At 42.9% G+C, this 19597-nt stretch overlaps 6 protein-coding genes across 6 annotated transcripts; 3 read left to right on the plus strand and 3 right to left on the minus strand.

Annotated features, from left to right (window-relative positions):
- Positions 1-911: 911 nt before the first annotated feature.
- On the plus strand, positions 912-5004 carry EAE98_007207 (uncharacterized protein; the record flags this gene model as incomplete). The annotated part of the gene is made up of 2 exons (XM_038954830.1): positions 912-2926; positions 3060-5004. 2 exons carry the CDS (start codon positions 912-914, stop codon positions 5002-5004), a joined length of 3960 nt encoding a protein of 1319 aa, XP_038808972.1.
- A 1049-nt stretch (positions 5005-6053) lies between these two features.
- Positions 6054-8572, minus strand: EAE98_007208 (uncharacterized protein; the record flags this gene model as incomplete). The annotated part of the gene is made up of 3 exons (XM_038954831.1): positions 6054-7004; positions 7055-8275; positions 8324-8572. The coding sequence occupies 3 exons, from the start codon at positions 8570-8572 to the stop codon at positions 6132-6134; spliced, it is 2343 nt and encodes a 780-aa protein (XP_038808973.1). The 3' UTR covers positions 6054-6131.
- Positions 8573-8806: 234 nt separating this feature from the next.
- Positions 8807-10068, plus strand: EAE98_007209 (uncharacterized protein; the record flags this gene model as incomplete). The annotated part of the gene is made up of 2 exons (XM_038954832.1): positions 8807-8909; positions 8987-10068. The coding sequence occupies 2 exons, from the start codon at positions 8807-8809 to the stop codon at positions 10066-10068; spliced, it is 1185 nt and encodes a 394-aa protein (XP_038808974.1).
- A 1242-nt stretch (positions 10069-11310) lies between these two features.
- Positions 11311-14901, minus strand: EAE98_007210 (uncharacterized protein; the record flags this gene model as incomplete). Its single annotated transcript, XM_038954833.1, has 1 exon — positions 11311-14901. One exon carries the CDS (start codon positions 14899-14901, stop codon positions 11311-11313), a length of 3591 nt encoding a protein of 1196 aa, XP_038808975.1.
- Positions 14902-15660: 759 nt separating this feature from the next.
- On the minus strand, positions 15661-16201 carry EAE98_007211 (uncharacterized protein; the record flags this gene model as incomplete). Its single annotated transcript, XM_038954834.1, has 3 exons — positions 15661-15668; positions 15728-16139; positions 16193-16201. The coding sequence occupies 3 exons, from the start codon at positions 16199-16201 to the stop codon at positions 15661-15663; spliced, it is 429 nt and encodes a 142-aa protein (XP_038808976.1).
- A 929-nt stretch (positions 16202-17130) lies between these two features.
- EAE98_007212 (uncharacterized protein) lies at positions 17131-17984 on the plus strand (the record flags this gene model as incomplete). Its single annotated transcript, XM_038954835.1, has 2 exons — positions 17131-17161; positions 17260-17984. 2 exons carry the CDS (start codon positions 17131-17133, stop codon positions 17982-17984), a joined length of 756 nt encoding a protein of 251 aa, XP_038808977.1.
- Between the last annotated feature and the right edge of the window lie 1613 nt (positions 17985-19597).

Below are 19597 nucleotides of genomic sequence, written 5' to 3' on the forward strand. Positions count from 1 at the left end.
CTCCACGGGTTGGTGGTGTTTCAAGAGTTTCATTTCTTTAGAAGAGTGATAAACATTTGATTCTGCTCGATTGTACCACCAGTATCCAGGTACCAAGGACTCAGTCTGTTGTTCTTCTTGTTCCTGTCTGGTCCTCTCTATTTCTCTGTGTGACCACTTCTTGCCCACTTTTTTAACGTCTCTCGCCTCTTCTAAGTTCCATTACTACTCCCTACCTGGTAACTTATTAGTAACTTATTAGTAACTTTTAACCCAACCCAACCCATCTCATCCCGTACCCGTACCCGTACCTGTACCTGTACCTTACTCTTACTATTCATTCCACTTCATTCCATTCCTCTTTCTCCCAATTGATTGATCAACACCATCCCAATCCCAATCCCAATCCCAACAACAACACTGCTTCACTGCTTCACTACATCACACACACTACACTACACAGATAACATATCAAGCTCATCCATCAATCTATCAATTAATCGGGAAAGAACAAGACAAGAGGAAAATCAGTCGTTGTTGTTGTTGTTGTTGTTGTTTCTTAATCTTATCAAAGAAACACAAGAGGGAAAACCAAAAAAAAAAGAAAGAAGGAGAAGAAGAAGAAAGTACAAAACACTGAAATTCCATCCAATTCATCTAATTCCATAGAATTTCCTATTTTCTATATCAAGAAGAGAAATTCCACGTGTTTTTACTAGCTTCAAGAGATCTCTATTGTTGTTTCCTAGAGAATTTATTCTTCTATCAAACATACATTTTCCCTCATCGTAAATCCTTGCCTGATTGATCCTTGGCTTTCAATTCATTCCTCCCAGACTCAATCCAGCCATTGACCAAAAAAAAAGAGAGAAGGTTCAATACCTGCGAATCATTTTCTCACACTGTCACTGGATTCGATAAATGTGCGCCTCATGTCAAACTCCCCTACTGACTCCAGAAATGCCGCACACACCCCTCCGGTGAGTACTGAGCAAGGTCAACAGATCTCTCAGCATGGCGATCAAAATGAAGCACAAGGAAGGGCCAACGCGCCACCAACTTCATCAAGTGCAAATCAATCTTCTTTGTTAACTCAAGCTCTATCCTTGAATCTTCAAGAATCGGCGGCAACCAGTATCGATCCGACTCCTCGCACACCTCGACATACGCTTTCCAGCATAAGACAGCCACGACCTTCTTCCTCGAACCATCAATACCAGAATGAGAGAGCTAGGAATTTGGCAGAGGACTTGAACGACGCGGTCATTGCTACAGCTTCGATTACCTTCAATCCAAACGGCTTCATGTCTAACAGACCCGTCAGTGCCGGGGCAACGCCCTTCGTCTCCACAGGATTGATCTTCGATATGGATCAAGTCAATCATGCTCTCTCCGGTCACCGGGACTCCTTCAGAACTTCAAACGCCAAAGGAAGAGGGACCTCTCTGGAGCGAACAGCAAAGGAGAAGAGAGTCCAGGATTTACCCAAAGGGTCTTTCTCCACCAACCCAGGTGATACTGCCATAATAACACGACCATCAACACCCATGCAGGAACCAGCTCGGTCACTTTCAGATGAACCCCCTGTAGATGGAGTTCGAGCTAGCTATCGATCATGGAGAGATGCCAGGGCAAGTCCACCTGTGGAGAAGGCCTGGTCCATCTGCGAACAAGGGGATGACGATCAAGGTGGTTCGGTCGAAAAGGCTATTGCGGAAGCGCTATCGGGAGTCGAGCACAACAACCGCAGTCGAAAAGCAAGTCACAGCTTGAGATTTTTTAGAGAAGGTCTGCCAGAGGATAAGACAAAGAAGCGCGAAAACAAGAACAGAGCTCATCCAAAAGATGCAAATTCTTCTGCTAGGATCAGTAGCATACCAGAAGGTGGGACAATAGATACAAGAGGCATTGCAAGTGAGCCGTTGTCACCTTTTCCAGATCCGAAGTCGCCTACCAAGTCGTCCGCCCACAGCAAAGGTTACGAATCCACTCCCAATCCTACCGAGGGACTGGCTACCGAAACTGATTACTTTGATCCATCTCACAGTATCGAAACTCTGCGTCCAGACAAAGTAAGACGGATGCCTTCGCAGCTACTGGCGGATATACGCAAGCATCACAATTTAACACCCGGTAATGCGAAAGGATCTTCCTTCTCAGGAAGCATACCAGCTCCAGAATCTGAGAAGTCGAAGTCGGATTCGGGCGAGGAGAACTCACTAGGCAAACCTCAGTTAGATCGAGAAGACAGTGAAGATGGCACTAAACTAATGAAGACTAAGAGTCGTGATGACGGTGATGAATCCGGCGAGGAGAAGATTTCATCGGCGTTATTCGTTCCTCACAAGACCCCTCATGGTACATCTGAACGGAGGGGAGAGGGCCCGCGAGACAGAGTAGACCTTGTCGCAAGGGCTGGGGGTAATGATCAAGTCCAATCAGAAGATTCAGACCCACAACAGTGGCTTGAAGAACATCGAGTCCCATCTTGTGAAGTAGATAAAACTTATGAAAGTCAAGAAGGTAAATCACGACCACTACCATCGCCACGTCTTCCTAAGCAGCATGAGCCAGCAGCAGAAAGCAATGGCTATATCACTCCTACAGATACTTATGACCCAAATCATGACTCGTACGATGAAGGAGAATCCACGGCATATGAAGAATCAAGCTTGACTGATGATCCTGAGGCAACACCTACATCTTCAAGGCGTCGTCGTAGCTTCATGGTGCCGACACCCAAGATACATGTCAGCGAAGACCAAGACGAAGCTAGAAAATCAAAAGGCTCTGTTGAATTAATTCCGTACAAGCATCAAGTCGGTGGTCACACTACCATGTGGAGATTTTCAAACCGTGCCGTTTGCAAGGAATTAAATAATGGTGAAAACAAGTTTTACGAGATATGCGAGCAGAAACATCCGCAGCTTATGAAATTTCTTCCAAGGTACGTGTGTATTTCATTGACTCATCCCCGCTTCTGGCATCGAAGCTGAGTCTTCATCAAGACAACAAACCAAGCCCTTCCTCAGGCACCAGTTTCAACCTGAACTAATGTACTTATTTTGATTGATCTTTAGATATATTGGTGTTTTGAATGTGACTTTGGAGAAGAAGCATGTGCGACCAAAAGTACCACCCAAGGATGACAAAGACGCCACGGCCGACTCCAATGGTACTGACGGACAACTAACAAAAGACGATGCTGCTACCTCGACCGGCACGAATGGGCAGGCAAACTCTATCAAGACCCCAGAGCCAACAAGAATGATCAGCCAGTCACTAAAAACATCTTCTATTCCTATAGCAACTGTCAATTTTGCTGACAATAGACACATTATACCAAAAAGCTTTCTACAACCCCATCCTCATCTAATTGACCCGGTCGAGGCCCCTAGTACCAAGGAATCTCACCAGCAAAAAGGTCAAAGTCAAAGTCAACCACCGCCCAGCGGCGATTTCACGTTTCGTCCAAAATTATCAGACAAGCATGCAGTCAGCTGGGGCGCAACCACGATCAACAAGGAACTTCGAAACAAAGTTTTTGGAGAAGCATTTTTACAGCAACCAATCCCCATTCATCGACATAAGAAGCTAGGAACGCAAAATCGAGCGATTCGAAACGGTGCCTCGCTACGGAATGCCAATTCGGAATCCAGCTTGAAAGTTCAATCAAATAAGATGGTCGATGGCCAACAACCTAAGGACTCAATGCGCACAAGAGCTATCAAATCTGCGGCTGAACAAAAGACTGGACTCTCGCCAATGACACCTGTTACGCCTGCCCCGCCTGTATCGACGAATGATTCCAAAGTGAACGGACACGGCCATGTCGAAAATGGAGAAGATGATGATGAATTCGATCATATGGCTGGCACTAGTGCTCCTGAACCTGAGATTGCAGGACCTCAAGATTCTCCTAAACGGCCAAAGAGACGTTTCTCCAGTGGTGGGCTTCGCCGTAGGCCTACGGAAGTAGCTGATGATCGAGGAAATCTCAAGTATTTTGAAGAGGCAGATGATGCTGGCTACAAGGGCGATGAAGAAGACGTTTTTGCTATGGATCCCGAACCGGCTGACGCACAAAAGGTGACATCATCTGTGAAGGAAGAGCCGACACGTAAGCTTGGAAATGTCAATGAGATTCCTAAATTGACGCCAGTTGATTCTAATACTATGATCAAACGTCCAGTCACCCCAAAGATAACACCGAGCGCTCTTATAATCCCTCCTCGACCTGTCAATCCCAAGGAAGCCCAGACGCAAGGTCAACGGATTCAATATTTTTTACTTTTGGAGGATTTGACGGCTGGCATGAAGAAACCTTGTATTATGGATCTCAAGATGGGAACTCGTCAATATGGTATCGATGCAGTGGAGAAGAAACAACAATCCCAACGCACGAAGTGTGAGGCGACAACATCTCACGATCTAGGTGTCAGAGTTTGTGGTCTGCAAGTTTGGGATGTGAAGACTCAGGGGTACGTTTTCCATGATAAGTATTTCGGAAGAGATCTCAAAGCCGGACCGGACTTTCAAAAGGCTCTTACTCGGTTCTTGTATGATGGCGTCGACGATGGAAGTGTTTTACGACACATTCCGACTCTCATTCATAAGCTTTCTACACTTGAGGTTTTGATCAGGAGCTTACCGGGATACCGTTTCTACGCTGCCAGTTTGCTTTTGTTCTATGATGGCGAAACGCACGAAGAGGAAGAGTCTGATAGTAATACATTTGAACCCTTAAGCAGAAGAAGGGAAATCGATCTCAAGATGGCAGATTTCGCAAATTGTGCAATCAGAGAAGATTGTTTAGCACCAGGAAGAAATTGTCCACCTCGGCATCCTGATCAACCGGATCTGGGATTCCTTAGGGGATTAAAAAGTTTGAGGAAGTATTTCTTGGCTATTCAGAGAGATGTTAGGGCGAAGATGGGTATCAAGACGAGGGATTGGAATGATGAGCAAAGACAGATTGATTTGGAGGATGCGTATGATGAGGATGAGGCGAATTTGAGTTATTAATTTCGCAATGCTCTTCCTCATTATACTAACTTATCGGTCTGTGGCCGAGAGATTACACCTAGCAGTTGTTGGGATCACAATAACTAAATTATATTCATTATCGTATACCCGGTCGAAGTTTTTTTTCGTTCGTTCGTTCTTTCTTTCTATCAGAATGGATGGGATGAGGAAAGGAAAGAAAGGGCTCGGGATTTTTGATTCAAGCTTTTACTCGCTTGTTTACTCGTTTGCATTCGTTAGGAGTATAGGCAGTTCCCAGCTTTTTTTTTGTAATGATTCAGGACATGGGAAAATGCTGCATATCATACCCTGCATATTGGTAGGTGTTTGGGCTTGGGTTTAAGATTGAGATTGAGTCTTTAGTTTTATGGGTTTGTGCTTGTGTTCTGGTTTGTGGGGCGAGGAACGGGGTTGGGAATGCAATGGAATGGAAGGGGAGGAGGTTCGGTTGTGGTGATTGTGGAGTAGGGGGTGCGGCGGTGTATTGATTTGCTTCTGTGTGTATTTTTTTCTTCTGGTTTTTTTTTATCGGTTTGTGGAATGGATGATTGTGGTAGTGGTAGTGGTAGTAGTAGTAGTGGTAGTGTGCAAAAATTCCAGGTGCGAGGAGTTTGCACCTGGATCGGGGAGAAATGGGAAGGAGCTTCAGATGCATTGGTCATTGATATCGTGGTTATACGTGCCGTGATCGGTGGTCTTCTTCGATGATGATGACGATGATGCATGCATAGGCAGTTCTTTTTGATTGTTTTGTGGGAATCGAGGGGTGTGGAGAATTGATTTGGAGGGGGCGAGGATAGTCGATAGTGGATAGGGGATAGTGGATAGTGGTTAATGCATAGTGTATGGAGTGAGTGAGTGAGGTTAGCTGGTTAGTCAGAGTCGGTAGTCGGCTTGTAGGAATACATAATTTAAATAATCATTGTGTACATGGATGGACTGAGGGAGGGAGTGAGTGAGTGAGTGAGTGAGTGAGTGAGTGAGGACCAAGAAAGGTTAGATCATACTCTGTAGGTAGGTAGTGTGGTAATATTTAAATTTATTCATTGCCAATAATCCTCGTCAAGAAGAGATCGATTTACTACAGTACTACAGTACACGCTACCACACCTCTCAAACTGCATCTATCACTCATCCTCCATACCAATGCCCTCCACCTCTCCCAACCACTCGCCCTTCGCCCCCTTCAACAACTCATTAACATTAACCGTGCCACTCGTCAGGTATCTCTCGCTCACCCCCACATTAACTCTCTGCGCCAACAGCGCTCGCAATTCCGCTCTCAGCGCTCCCACTTCCGCTTTACTCATCCCTCTCGCTTCCTTCTCCTTTAACCGTCTTCCCGTTCCCCTGCCCTTTCTCCCTCCGCCCAACGCTTCAAATTCCTCCTCGTCATACTCGACGCCCAATTCCTCCGCTGCGTTTTTAACCCAATCGTCATCGTGACCTTTCTTTTCCTTCGCCAATGCACTATCTGCGATTTTCTTCGCGAGCGTCACGCGCGGTTTAAGTCTCGCGACGACTCTGCGATCGATATCTAGACTTCGGATGTAGAATTTCGATTTCTTTCCTTCGCCATGCAGCGCATTTTGGGCATGGACTTTGGCGACCAATCTGCGGGTTCCGACGACTTCCTCCGGGCCGCAGAGGAGGATGCTGGATCCCGAGGCGGCGGCACGCGCGGTGCGACCGGATCGATGTACGTACATGTCTGCGGTGCGGGGGAGATGGTAATGGATGACTAGTTGGACGCCTCCGATGTCGAGACCACGTGCTGCGACGTCGGTGGCGACGAGGACGGACCCGGTGTTGTTTGTGCGGGAGAACTTTTCGATGGAGCGCATGCGGGCTTTTTGGATCATTTGGGAGTGGAGGGAGTGGGCGGGGATGTTGAGCGTTTGGAGCATGGGGGTTAGGCGGCGAACTGAGTGAATGGAGTTGGTGAAGATGAGGGTTCGCTGATTGGGGTGGTGCAGGAGGAGAGAGTAGAGGTAGAGATCCTGCGAGTTGTTAGTAGTGTGCACGTGAATTGTGGTTTATGGAATGTTACCTTTTCTTCTCCGCCACATTCTACCATACCCTCTTTCAAATTGGCTGCCATTTGCGAGATTGGGTTAACGTCAACAAATTTGGGTTTGTCTTCTCTGAAATTGAGCTTCTTCAAAAGATACTCCATAGATTGACTTTCATCCTTGAAAGATTGCTTGCCCTTTCCTGCAAGCTTTTGTTGCAAACCCTTATGGAAAGTGGCCGAGAAAACTAAAGTCTGCCTGGGTGGTAATGTATCTTCCTCTTCGTCGTCTTCATCACCGTGCGTACGATCCAAAGCATTTAAAATCTCCTCTGCTTCTTTGAAGTGGCCATCGGTCAAGAGTCTATCTGCTTCATCAATAACCAAGAACCTAACCTGTTTCAAGCTGGCTGATAATTCATTGCTAGAGCTTATAACCTCCCAGAGGCGACCAGGTGTACCAATTATGATATCTGCCTTGGCTAATTGACGTTGTTGTTTTTGAACGGAAAGACCTCCGGTGACAGCAGCTACCCATGGACTTGTAGGCATACCCTTACATAAAGCTGTAATATGTTCAGTCAATTGATGTGCTAATTCTCTTGTTGGCGAAAGAATTAATGCAGTTGGCGACCTTGTGTTTTTCTTAAGCTCGTCCTCATCGAGTTCTCCATATGCCTCAAGCCACTTTTCCACTATCGGTATTCCAAAGGCCAATGTTTTTCCAGAACCAGTAGATGCCTTTCCAACAACATCGTGTCCAGCTAGCACTTCTGGTATAGCCTCTGATTGAATTGGAGTTGGCTTCGAGAAGCCCATTTTAGATAATGCGGATAGAGTATTTGATGAAAGATCTAGCTCTTCCCAGCTTGAAACATCAACTTCTTTTGCAGCATCCTCTTCGAGTGCTTCGAAAACATTCTTCAAAGGATCTTGTTTAAGGCCGGCATCTTTGTCAATTGGCTGTTGTTGCGCTTTCTCTTTTTTCGGCTTCTTCTCCTTCTTATTTGGTAATTTCTCCTCCTGGTCTTTCGTATCTAGCTTGTCCTTCTTCTGTTTCTTCTCGGGCTTTGGCTTTTTCTCTAAATTCTCTTTCTGTCCTTCCGGTTTTTCATTTTCCGTGCTCTCTTCCGTGGGTTTTAGAATTGGCTTCACTTCACTACTATCATTCGCCTCTATAATTTTATCATCCTCATTATCGTCTCCAAAGCCTTCGAATTCTTCGTCGTCGTCCTTTTTAGGCTGTATTTTGGAAGATACCTAAGAGAAATGAGCATCCTTCCATACCTCCTCCAAGGATATACATACAAATGTGACAACATCTCCATCCCGCACTACCTCAACATCATCCACCTCTTCTAATCCATAGAAACCCTCGGCATCTTCAAACATATCTGGCATTGTTACTTCATTCCATGGCAAAGAATCTACCGCAACTTGTTTCTTCGGCGCATCTTTCTTTTGTTTTTTGGATTGTTTTTGGATCTTTTGACGTTTTGGGGCTTTCTGTGAGCCATTGGTCTCTGAATGAGAGCGTTTCTTCTGTTTAGTATCCATTTTGTATTGAAAATTCTCGAGGTCGATATTCTTGAATTTTCTCGTGGTATCAAATCAACTCGTTTCTCTCAGAAAAGCATATCGATAACTTTTTTTCCTGAAGACCCCTGTCGATCTAGCCTTTCAGCCCCGCGCTAGATTAGTGGTTCAGCCTTGTCGTAAAAATCAATCATTCATCGACAACTTCAATTCTTCTCCACAACTTTGTTCATTCATAATCGTTCCGTTTCCAAGATGGGAAAATCCTCAAAGGATAAGCGTGATGCGTATTACAGGCTCGCAAAAGAACAAGGATGGAGAGCTCGAAGTGCTTTCAAATTATTACAACTCGATGAAGGCATTAACCCACCCCACTATATAATTACCCTGTGCAGTGTTGTATTGCGCAAAGTACCTTGACTAACTTAATGTTAGAATTCGACCTCTTCTCCGATGTTACTCGCGTCGTAGACCTTTGCGCTGCCCCTGGAAGTTGGTCTCAAGTCCTATCCCGAGTCTTAATCAAAGGAGAGAAATTCGGTCGGGCAGCATGGGAAGACAAGGAGGCTAGAATGCGACAAAACATACTTGAAATCAATATCCCATCTTCAACAGAAGAGAAGCAGCCATCAAACGAGACCGAATTGAAACCTAAGAAAGATGTAAAAATTGTGGCTATCGATTTACAACCCATGAGCCCTTTGCAAGGAATCATAACACTTCGAGCAGATATTACACATCCTGCAACCGTTCCATTACTTCTAAGTGCTCTCGATTCTTCTTATGATCCGAAATCCTTTTCCCAGCAAGCTTCCAACCCCGTGGATCTCGTTATCAGTGACGGTGCCCCTGATGTTACAGGTCTTCATGATCTAGACATTTATGTTCAATCACAATTACTTTTCGCCGCTTTAAATCTTGCACTTTGCGTCCTCCGTCCAGGTGGAAAGTTTGTTGCAAAGATCTTCAGAGGAAGAAATGTTGATCTTCTATTTGCACAATTGAAAATCTTCTTCGAAAGGGTGGTTGTTGCAAAACCAAGGTCAAGTCGTGCAAGCAGTGTAGAAGCTTTCATTGTCTGCTTGAATTTCCAACCGCCAGAGGGATTCAAAGCTAGCATGGAAGATCCTATGGGTGTTGGGGATAGACTCGCCAAAATGGTCGATACAGCTGTTAGTCAAGAGCCAACAGTTTCACCTATCGATTCACAAAATATCGAAGACAACAAACCGTCAGAAAATCAAGTCAAGACAACGACACGTAGAGAAGATGGAGTATGGGAAGTTAAACTTCCTAGTGATGAAGCTAAAGCCAGAAAATCAGGAAGATGGATAGCTCCATTTTTGGCATGTGGAGATTTATCTGGTTATGATGCTGATGCTTCATATCATTTACCAAAGGATCGTATCACACTTGATCCTGTACAACCTCCAACAGCACCTCCATACAAGAGAGCTCTTGAAATGAGGAAAGCGGCAGGTGGAGCGTATGGAAAGACTACGGGAAAGACAGAATAGGAATCATAATATCTTAAAGGTATAGGAAGGAATAGCGAGGCGTTACGGTGGGGGTACATCAATTTTGAATAGCAGACGGGCTTTGTCAATCTAAAGGGAAGGAAGTTCCAGGGGACAAGGTCTTCTGTATGAACAAATGAATTGAGAAATCACTACAAAATTCCATCATTATATTGCCTTTCTTGCTGTGAAGACACACCTTGGGCTCTATGAGTCAAGAGCAAGGAAGAATTTACCCATTTTGAAATCAGATATGTAGCGGGGCATTCTTTGAGTATGAAGTGGAGAAGAAAGTTCTTCCTCTGACACTTCTGCCCCGCTTGAAAACAGCTTGATATATAGAAACGCCATGCCAGACTTCCATCTAATAGGTGAGATGGCCGAGTTGGTCTAAGGCGCCAGGTTAAGGTGATTAACTCTTAACAAACGGTTGTTTACAATCTCCTGGTCTAGTAATAGGCGTGGGTTCGAATCCCACTCTCATCAACATACCTTTTGGATTTTTTGGACATTTTTGATCAGCTTCTTTACTGACGCTTGGCTTACTTGGCATTATGCTCAGGAGGGAAGAAATTCAAAACATTTCCTTTTTGCTCAAAATTTGATATGGGAGAAGAAGTCCATGGAGCTTCAGCTGAACCAAAATTTTCATGCACGTTAAAAAAGTTTTATGAAGCACCCACCTCGGAGCTTTTTCATATCCAATCAGATCCACTTTGAGAAGATATAACTCCACAAGGCTTTGATATTACCCCACCACATCCACATCTCTTTTGACGGAAGGGCAAAAGGGAAGCAAGGGGAATGAAGATATGAAGAAGACATCGGGCTTGTTCCAATGTGAGTGCACGGGCCAACGTGTCAGTCATTGTGCTCAAAGTTTCCTCTTCCAAAAGCTACCTCTTGAAGCAACGAAATGGTGATTCACAACACCACAGAAGAGCAAAATTAAAGCAAAAGAGAAATACTCCCTCGCGTGGGGTCGAACCACGAACCTCTCGATTTATCTATTTGAATTGCTTCAGGTAACAGTCGAACGCGCTAGCCAATTGCGCCACGAGGGATGTTTGTCTTGTTATGGCTAACCTCGCCAGTTTTCATATATATCGTAAGTCAGATTACAGCATAGACCTTCACAACAAATTTCTATCACCTGATGTGTGTTCACTTCAAGAGTATGCCATGAAATCTCTACGCTTCCCATTGTTCTACTCACAACTGAGGGCCATTTAAGTTATAAAATCACTCCTCCATCTTCCTAGCCTTGAACCCCAGTCCCGGTACTCTACTCCTCAGCGCCAAACTGCTCAAAACCACACTAATACTACTCATTGCCATTGCCAAACTTGCCCAGACTGGATCCAACCTAACGTGTTTTCCTCCCCCCGTAATAATTGGATAGAATATCCCTGCTGCTGCCGGCAGCGCTATCAAATTATAAACCAGAGCCCAACCAAAGTTGAATTTGATCCTTCGAAAGACCATTTTACTCAAATCCAACAACGTAATTAGGGATTGGAGATTGCTAGAAACTAATACGAATTCAGCAGAGGAGATAGCAATATCAGAACCAGAACCTATAGCGATTCCTACGTCGGCAGTGGTTAGCGCAGGAGAATCGTTGATGCCGTCGCCGACCATTGCTACGAGTGCTCTTTTGGAGGATGAATTTTTCTTAGGAGGTAGAGACTTTTGAAGATAGGAGATCTGGTTTGCTTTTTCGGAAGGGAGAACTCCAGCTATGATATTGGTCGAGGGAATTCCAACTTGCTGTCCAATAGCATTGGCCGTAGTTTGATTATCGCCGGAAAGCATCCAGACAGCCGTACCACGTGCTTTCAGGGCTGAGATAATAGAAATAGCCTCTGGACGAATTGGATCAGAGATTGCAAATATGGCCGTAAGTTTGTAGGGCATATTCAACGTAGAATAAGCTACTAGTGCTACCGATTTGCCTTGCTGTTTCCATACATCGAAGCGAGATTGTTGAACAGGGGCAATCTTGACTCCATATTGTGTCATAAGTGATTCGTTCCCAATTAGCATTTTCCCGCTACTAAAGCTAGCTCTCATCCCGTAACCCGGCATTTCTTCGATATCTGTGAAGGCTTTGAAGGATGGTTTTGAGTTGTTGACACAGAATGAGACAATGGCTTTGGCCACGGTATGGCTACTATTTTCTTCGGCGACCTTGATCAAATTTAAAAGATCTTGTTCTTTGTTGTTCGTTGGGACAATCAGATTACCTGAGATAATGTCATTGTTTGGAGCATTGTCATCGCCTTGAACAATCTGAATGTTTGAGCTACTCTGGCCGCTTGAGACAATCAGATTGTTTTTGTTGTCTGAGACAAATTCAAAGTTTGTGACGGTTGGCTCGCCTCCTAGAGTCAAGGTGCCTGTTTTATCGAATACCACACAATCGAGCTTACTAGCTTTCTCAAATGCCTCGCCGCCACCCTTTACTAGAATGCCGTGATGTGCTGCAAGACCGCCACCAACGAATAGTGCAGTAGGAGCGGCTAGTGCTAGACCACAAGGGCATGCAACAACAAAAACAGCTATAGCAAATTGAAGAGACCAAACAGCCCAACCCCTAGAGCCACGATAATCGTCTGGTAAGACTCCTGAAAGTCCGAGAGATAGCCAAACAATGAAAGTGAGAATGGCAATGAGGGTAATGACAGGTACAAAGTAACCGGTTAGAGTATCTGCAATTCGTTCCATGGGTGCTCTTTTAGTTTGTCCCTCACGAACTGCCATGACGATTTGATCGAGCATTGAAGATCCAGCGACTCCAGTAATCTTGACTGTTACTGGGGATTCCTTGTTGACTGTTCCAGAAAACACTTTATCTCCCGCACTTTTCTTGACCAACTTTGCCTCTCCGGTCAAACTCGATTCATCGAATTTAGTCTCTCCCTTGATAACTTTGCCGTCGCATGCTGGAGAGCCACCATGTAAAACCTTGATAGTATCACCAAACTCAAGCAAATCAACGTTGACGCTTCTGATAGAGCTTTGTTCACCCGAGGTGGTTCCTGAATGTTCATCAGAGTATGGAACAAGAAAATCCCCGTCCGGTTCGTTTGATAGATTCGGGACAATTAAAAGTGCTTCTGTGGGTCGTAGCTTCCCTAACATAGTCACAGCGTCATCAGTTCTTGACTTGCTGTAAGCTTCAATAAGACGGCCAACGAGTAAAAATAAGGTCAAGAAGACGACTGAATCAAAATAGAAAGAGCTATCATCCACCATAGCAGTCGGATGAGATGCAGCGGCGATTAATTGAGCCACAGATGATACATAGGCAATCGTAGTACCTAGTGACATGAGCATATTCATGCTTCCGAAACGATAGAATCTTTGAAAAATTGGTGTCGTGCTGCCAGGTCTCCATAACGAGCGTATTTCCTTCAGAGCTCTTCTATGGAAGACATCGGCACAAAGAAAGTATACCGGCGTAGCCATGACGAGAAGAGACCATTGTGCACGATCGACGCCGGCTCTAAGTGGCTGCATAAAATAATGTCTGATTGTATTGGATGGCGGTACCACACTCATGAAAATGATACCGATAAGGAGGGTGGGAATGGCGATGATAAAAGTGACGATAACTCGAAGTAATATTCTTTGTTGCTCCCTTTTGTGGATTATTTGAGACCGCTCTTCGATAGTCGGTGGATGATATATTGTCGGTACAAATCCTTCTTCGACGTTGGAGATTTTGGAAAGAATCTGCCTGATTGTGAAAGTAGGTGCCGATGGGGTGTAAGTTATTTTTAGTATTGGGTTCTCTAAACTCAAGGCTCTGTCTAGGGTAATGCGATCGCCAAAACTGATCAGACTGTTGTTGATTCGAGGAGGGCAATGATCACAATACATGCCATCTACCATAATCTCAACCGTCCTCGTCACTTTTTGTTTTTGAGGCTCGGGTTTCAAATTGATAACACTATCCAAGGCCGCATCATAACCAAGATCCTCTATCTCTTCAACTATTTGACATGTGTATTTCTCATCGGCGTAGTCAACTGTAGCGCTATTCGAGATGAGATTAACAACGACATCCCTCACCCAGGACTTCTTCTTTAGTCCTAGCACGATGTTATTGGCACAAGCGGCACATGTCATACCACCAATAGCCAGCGATGCTCGAAATGTCTGAGGAACTGAATCGATGGAATCAACGACTACCAAAGGTTCCATTCTTTTGCCGGAACTTTCTGTGGTACCATCGTTCCTACCATCACTTGTATTATTATATGGCGGCTCTGAAAGTATACTTGATTGTCCCAAATTCTTTGAAACATTTTGTTGATTCGCTCCCGTGGCGTCCTGGCGACAAATTTCACAATTCTCCAAGTGCCGTTCATAGTTCGAATCAAAGTATGACGATGAAAATTGTCTTCGGGGTCTTCTGGTAGCTGACCATTTTTGAAGCACTTGGTCTAGGTAACCTGTATCGGTGTCATGTTGTATATGCGATCTTGCAAGACTGCCGTACTCCTCAGACGTAACATCGCACACTTCAAATCCAGCAGATTGCAACGCCTTCCGAATAACTTCAGTTGATAGACTTTTATCGTGTTGGACAGTCACCCATGAAGACATGAGAGATGGAGTAACATCTTTTGGCCGAGGACTCAATGCGTAAAGGGACTTTTGAATATTTGAAACACACGAGGGACAATGAAGATTTGATAATAGATAGGATGTTGTGATCAATACTGAATTTTGAGTTGAGATATTCTCCATCTTCTCACCAGAATTGATATTGTTGTTTGTTGTTGTCGGACAGGTCGTGGACGTCATGTCTTCTTTTAAGGCCATACTTACTTAACCTTATAAGTTTTGAGGAAAGCGACTTCTACTAAAAGTCAAAATTGTAGAAACTTTATTCCAAATTCGAAGGAACTAGATATCCCACGGTATTGTATAGTAAAAGTTTGTATGACTGTTGTCAAGGTGGCGAGCCTACGCACAAAAAGCGCAAACCGCAAAAAACTCTCAAAACAGCACAAAGCGCGCAAAGGGATGTATGTGAATGGGTTATATTCATTAAGGAATGCCCCTCCTTATTGGACTATGTTTCTTATATAATTAAGAATGAGATTCTAAGCTGTGTATGTATATTAATAAGTTTGAGCATAAGATATAGCAACGTCAATGAATGACCAGTCAGTTTTTTTTATTGTCTAGTAGATGGTAGATGCGTTCTGAATCGATTTACAGAAAAGATCTTTTGGATGACTAATCCTTTTCCCGAACAGCCGATGAGACACCGCACCGCATTACTCAAAGCGCTGAGATTTCATACTAGGTAGTTCCAAAACCTAGGTACCTAGGTACAATATATCTTTCCAATATGATTTAATTTCTACACTCAATTCACTTCAGAGTTGAAAATGAGTTGATATCTAATCGTCTTTTCTTCCCTGACAGAGACCGAGAGACATGTCGATAAGACCACCGATAAGCCCTCAAAACAAAAACCGACTCAGCAACGATTTGCTCAGATGTATAGAAGTCGCTTGTAGTCAAGATACGCTTTTCTAGAAGCTTCTTGCGGTTCTTCATTATAACTTTCACTCACTTGCCTATACGCATGATTGGTATGATGCTTGCCGTCTTACATGGTCAACAGGGGTTCGCTTACCTGTATCTCGAGCAGCATCAATCAAAGAAAACTTTGAATTTCCGCTCACAGGGGAGGCAAGCACGTAGGAGCCATCTACTCCTTTGCGGATCATGAAGGTATAGTTGGCCACGAAGTATCCTAGAAGGAAGAACGAACAAGGAACACGACTGGCACGAATGTGCTCCTCGATATCGGCCTTTTCATCAAAGTGCTTGACTTCCTTCAATCTACCATTAGCAGCCTTGCTGGCATTTAGCAGAGATGAATAGATGAGATGAGAAATGCAGGTTGCTTTAGGTGCGTCTGCGACGGTGGTGCCCTGGGATCGCTCGACGCCTGGGGTGGCGGTCTCCCAGTAATTTGTTACAAGGAAGTCGCAGTGTGTGCCTTTGAGCGCCTCTGCGACTGAAAACTTCGAATTCAAGTCGGCCTGGGTAAGGGTAAGTATGCTCCTCGACGGATTAAGAGTCCACTAGTACTTACAGCCACCATTTGGACACCCTGCTTGGCAAAGGTCGTCACAGGTGAATCCACATATTTGGAACCTATCAGCGGAGTTAGTGAAACAAAATAGTGCCTCCGCACAAGTGAATTCTTGAGAGCGACTTGACTATAGCTAAGTTTTACTGTATGGATGTAAACTTCGCTTCGGTATGTCTGGTAATTAGGCGAAAAACCTGTCCTGCTCGGATAATCGGTCTTTACTTAACCTTAAGCCCGGAGGAAAATTACTAACAACTCTCCACAAATATAAACTTCACTCTAGTAACTCTAGTATATCTCATAATCAGACAAAAGAACCGCTCGAATAACCGGTCTTTACTTAAGCCCGGAGGAAATTTAAGAATTCAGGATCTTCTTCGACTTGGCCATATAATTAAGTTTGAGTTACTAGTAGCCCTGCAGCTGAATTAATGATAAAGTAGGCATCACTACAGCTTCAGCTTTCCACCACTGTATAATCGGACCGGACACTAGATAGATGCGATTTGTTTATAACAGCAGTTTCTTAACAAATTACATTGCTCGGAGGTCTCGCTCTCCATTACTGAGCGAAAATCTAACTTCCACCTAGCGTACCGGGCCGGGCACTTGCGATTATTGTGAACCTAACAATTGCGTAGCCCCAGACTTGCCACTTTGAGACCAATGTCGGAATTGCCTCCTCGCTTCGAAAACAGTGTGATAGCTTGAACACCACCTGCCAAATTAATTGAAAATATGGAGACGTATGACGTTACGGATAATTTAGTCCACGCCAGGGGTACTTTTCTTTTGCTAACATATAGTCGTACTCTTCACACCTGCGTTATGAGTTCTATTACTTACACCGACATCGAATTCGAAATACTTAAACTTTATCACTGACCTCATCCCAACTCCACACAGAGTCAAACTTCATCACTGATCGTCAATACGCTATGGCATCGAAAAGAATAATTCTTGTTACTGGTCAGTGAGATCTATTTGCCTGTAGGAGTATAATAAATCTATTTGTCGAAGGTCCAGAATAATATCTTGAGCCTGGATATGCGCTGACCCAATAGTAGGAGCCAACACGGGCATCGGTTTTGACACCACCTACGCGCTTGCCAGCACAAGTCCTAACAACCACATCATTCTCGCCGCCCGCAGCGCTGAGAAGGGTAGCAAAGCCCTCGCCGAGATTGAAGCTCGCAAACCGGCGGGGACGATCAGTCTGATCGAGCTCGACATCACAAAGGACGAATCTATCGCAGCTGCTGTGGCCAAGATCACCGCCGATTTCGGTGTGCTCGATGTACTCGTGAACAACGCTGGGGTTATCCCCCAAGATGCTATCGATCGTCGTTCCGCTTATATCACGACTCTTAACACCAATTCTGTCAGTCCCCTTCTCTTGACTGAAGCTATGGTACCGCTTCTCCAGAAATCAAAGGACCCTCGGATTATTAACGTTAGCTCATGTTTGGGCTCCGTTTCTGAGAGGCTAAACCCCGATTTTCAGTATTATGGCGCGACGGAAGAGGGATATCGTATGTCCAAGGCGGCACTGAACATGGCGACTGCGTGCATGTCTGTGAATTACAAGAGCTGGGGAGCGAAGGTCTGGGCTTTCTGTCCGGGGTATGTTGTCACGAACTTGACCGGCGAGAAGGACAGACAAAACAGGATAAACCAGGGAGCTGAAAGCTCGGAGACTAGTGCCGCTGGGATTGTCGATATCGTTGAGGGCAAGAGGGACGGGCAGCCTGATGAATTTTTGGCAAAATATGGCAAATCCTGGAATTGGTAGGCATGCCTAGTAGATGTGCTTGATCCTTAATGAACAGGGACAGAGGGCTTGAAATGTTAGATTTGTAACAGAACGGCCTTAACATTTATTTGTGTTATGGTAGAAGTAGTTTTCATCTCTTATACTTTGTAATTTTTATAGATAAACTATTAGAAAATCCATAAGTAGATTATGTATCTAACATTGTCCTTCAAAAAGCTAGTAATAAATACTAAGTATATAACCACAATATGCTATTAAATAATAGGCCTTTTAATATTAAAAAATAACAATCTCCTAAGGAATCTGTAAACTCTAAACAAAAGAATTGAAAGTTTCTTTGCTATGAGAAACAATTCCTCTTTTGCTTAATTTATTCTTGTAGGAGATGATTAGTATGTAGAAGCAGATGACGTAGTTCTTCGCCCCTCGACTAGGGTTTTTGTTGACTTTACAGAGTTGTAGCTCGCTTTAGTTTATCTTTATTATCTCATAATAGCTCTCTATAATCTTGATAAGGAGGATACAGATGACGTAGCACCTACGGTAGTAGGTTCTAAATATTAATATTTTATTCTATCTAAAGAGCTAGTCAAGTACTAAAAGAAGCAATCCTTATATACTACGAAGCTAGCCCCTTCGCTTAATACTAGAGTAGTATAATGACCTCGGGACTTAAGGTTATTCACCTATATTTATATAGTAAAATAAGAATATGAAATCTGCTATATAATCTTTTTGATAAGAGTTTAGGCCCCGGCTTATCGTATACTAAGCGAAAACATAGTAAAAACCTTTATCTATTTAACTTTCTAATTATATAAAATTTGAATAAATGAATTAATAAAATGATTCAATCTAAGATTTATAATAGATATTTATTGAAATTATTTAAAAAAAATAAATGAATTATTTTTAATTGTTTTCTTGATAAAGTTATTAGTTTTCAAAGTTAGAATTTTCAAATTTAGAATTTTCAAATTTAGAATTTTCAAATTTAGAATTTTCAAATTTAGAATTTTCAAATTTAGAATTTTCAAATTTTAGAATTTTCAATTTTAGAAATTTCAATTTTAGAATTTTTAATTTTTTTAAAAAATCGATTTTTTTGTATGGGAAAAGTGTTATATATGATTAATTTTGAAAATCTATAATTCTATTAAAAAAATTGTTTAAAAAAATATGTTTTATTTTTAAGATTTAAAATATAATAATTTTTCATAAATTCAGTTTTTAATTTTTAATTTAATTTTTCAATTATTAAATAAATTATAAAAGGAATTAGTTTATATGAGAAAACGACTTTTCTATAGGGATTGTATTATAAAATAAGATAGTATGCGATAAGCTGAGGCTATAACTCTTATATATAAAGAGAATATAAAATAATGGTTTATATTAGCTTAAATAAAATATATATATAAGAGTATATATCTTATAGTATTAATCTAGAAAGTATACTAAACATACTAAGCGTATTAGATAATTATCTTAATTAATATAGTTAACTCGATTATATATAGTTTTTAATAGAATATATGTTATATTTAATATTAATAATACAGTCTATTCTTTACGTCTTTTCTATAGTCTATCTAATCTATTCTATAAGATATAGATTACTATCTAAGATT

The sequence above is a fragment of the Botrytis deweyae genome (genome assembly GCF_014898535.1).
Source record: "Botrytis deweyae strain B1 chromosome Unknown BDEW_016, whole genome shotgun sequence".
NCBI lineage: Eukaryota > Fungi > Ascomycota > Leotiomycetes > Helotiales > Sclerotiniaceae > Botrytis > Botrytis deweyae.